The following is a 2,097-nucleotide window of genomic DNA, read 5'->3' as shown; positions in this document are numbered from 1 at the left end:
TGGGTGTAAAGCTGGTGGCACATATAATGTACTGAAGGGGTTTATTATAGGTAATAAAAGTAATTTGTTGATTTGTAATGGCTGTTTCTACCAATCTCAACGTTCTAGGGCTTGGGGGTTTAATGATCGGCTGGAGGTCGGATTTGGGTCCCCTTTAAGGATATCAAATAGAGGTTTAAGTTCACCAGTACTTAGTTTAAGGTATGGCCGGAGACAGTTAATGTCTCCGAGAAGCCTCCGAAAATCATTTAAAGTTTGTAAATGGACTGTTCTAAGTTGAATTTTTGTGAAAAAATCCTTTTATAAAAAAGCTCAAAGCCCAGAAATGTATAGGGAGGAGCCAGCTGGATCTTATCTGGAGCAATTTGAAGGCCAGCGTCAGTAAGGGCTTTAGAAAGTCTTTGGGAGCAGTAAAGAAGCTGATCAGGGTCAGGGCCCGCTAAAAGTAAATCATCCATATAGTGAATTAAATATATGGAGGGCCCCTGTTGCCTAAATGGATCCACCACCTGGGCTACAAACTTTTGACATAATGTGGGACTATTTGCCATGCCCTGGGGTAAAAACCTTCCACTGAAATCTTGGCATAGGGCCTTTAAAATTAGTTACTGGTAAACTAAATACAAAACATTCACGGTCCTCAGGATATAAAGGAATAGTAAAACAGCAATCCTTTAAATCAATAACAATCTTATGGTACGCCGTGGGAATAGCCACGGGTGTTGGAAGTCAGGGTTGAAGGGCTCCTATGGACACCATGGCCTTATTTACTTCTCTAAGATCCTGAAGTAATCTCCATTTTCCTGATTTCATTTTAATTACAAAAATGGGAGTGTTCCACGGAGATGTGGTGGGTTCAATGTGGCCTGCAGCAAGCTGTTCCTGTACTGTAGCTGTAATACCTGTACCTGTAGTAGCCGTAGCCAGTTTTTCAGAGGACAAAGGCCATTGATCAACCCATACAGGCTCAGTCCTTTTCCAGGATAATTTGTCTGCATGGAGTACAGGCATGTCAATGGCCCTAGGATAAATTTTTATAGCCCATACGGAAAAGAATGATTTTTACCTCCACCTGAATGGGTTCTTCAGGGCCTTGAGAATGTTTTCCTAAGCCTTGTCCAGGGCGAAAGCCCTGGTTAAGCATCTGTTGAGTAACCAATTCATTTGGACTATACATTATAAGCTTCATTTGGGATAAAATATCACGTCCCCACAAGTTAACCGGGAGGGTCTCAACCATGTACAGCGGGACTGTGCCCTTATTTTTTGCTCCACCTTCCCAGGTTAAAATTTTGGAGCTCTGTAATGGGTTAGAGGTTTGTCCAATGCCTTTAAAGTGAGTCATGGAAGGGGTAAGGGGCCAGGATGGGGACCAGTCTCTTTTAGAAATAATTGTAGCATCAGCACCCATATCCATAAGGCCTTCAAATTTTTTCCCATCCAATTTTAGCTTGAAGAGAGGCCGGTCCTGAGTAATCTCCTGGACCCAGTAAGCATCCGAAGACCTAAAGCCTCTGGATCCTCTCTTTTGTGTAAGGCTAGGGTTTGTCTTATCAAGGGGAAGCAATATTAATTGAGCAATTCTTTGTCCAGGAAAAACTTTTGATTGGCCCCTGAGAAGCAGTAGCCAGTAACTTAATCTCTCCATCATAGTCCTTGTCAATAACCCCAGGGGAAATACTAAGGCCCTGAAAAACAGCACTACCACACCCCAGAATGAGACCAAAGGTGTTTGGGGGAGGTCGGCCAAACACTCCTGTGGAAAGAATCTGATTTCCTAACTCGGGGGTCAATATTGTGTGGGAGGAGGCACAGAGGTCCAATCCTGCACTTCCTGTGGTTGCCCATATGAGGGCGCTGATGATGCGTGAGGGGTCACTTGGGGGACGAACCTGACAGCTCCAGGGTTCTGTCCTGTTTTGTTTTTGGGGCCCTGGGGCAGACCCCGGACAAAGTTTCCCTGTTTGGGTGGTAGGGGATTGCCCTGGATATTGGTTTTGGAGCGACATTCAGAGGCCCAATGTATGGCCCGTTTGCACGTTGGGCATAAAGACAGAGGGGGTGGTTTTTCAGCCTTGGGGGCCGTACAGTCCTTTG

General features: G+C 44.9%; 1 protein-coding gene across 1 annotated transcript; it reads right to left on the bottom strand.

Moving 5' to 3' along the window:
- Positions 1-1,021: 1,021 nt before the first annotated feature.
- Positions 1,022-1,648, bottom strand: LOC122110458 (endogenous retrovirus group K member 6 Pro protein-like). Its single transcript, XM_042683063.1, has one exon. The coding sequence runs from the start codon at positions 1,646-1,648 to the stop codon at positions 1,022-1,024; it is 627 nt and encodes a 208-aa protein (XP_042538997.1).
- Positions 1,649-2,097: the final 449 nt, after the last annotated feature.

Source organism: Dipodomys spectabilis, unplaced genomic scaffold (assembly GCF_019054845.1).
Source record: "Dipodomys spectabilis isolate Male_0828 unplaced genomic scaffold, ASM1905484v1 ptg000078l, whole genome shotgun sequence".
Lineage (NCBI taxonomy): Eukaryota > Metazoa > Chordata > Mammalia > Rodentia > Heteromyidae > Dipodomys > Dipodomys spectabilis.
The sequence above is the reverse complement of the archived record's forward strand: the minus strand, read 5'-3'. Positions and strand labels throughout refer to the sequence as shown.

What these genes read in the sequence shown, in the direction of transcription:
- LOC122110458 (XM_042683063.1), bottom strand. Translation starts at nt 1,648, where the DNA reads ATGGAGAGATTAAGTTACTGGCTACTGCTTCTCAGGGGCCAATCAAAA.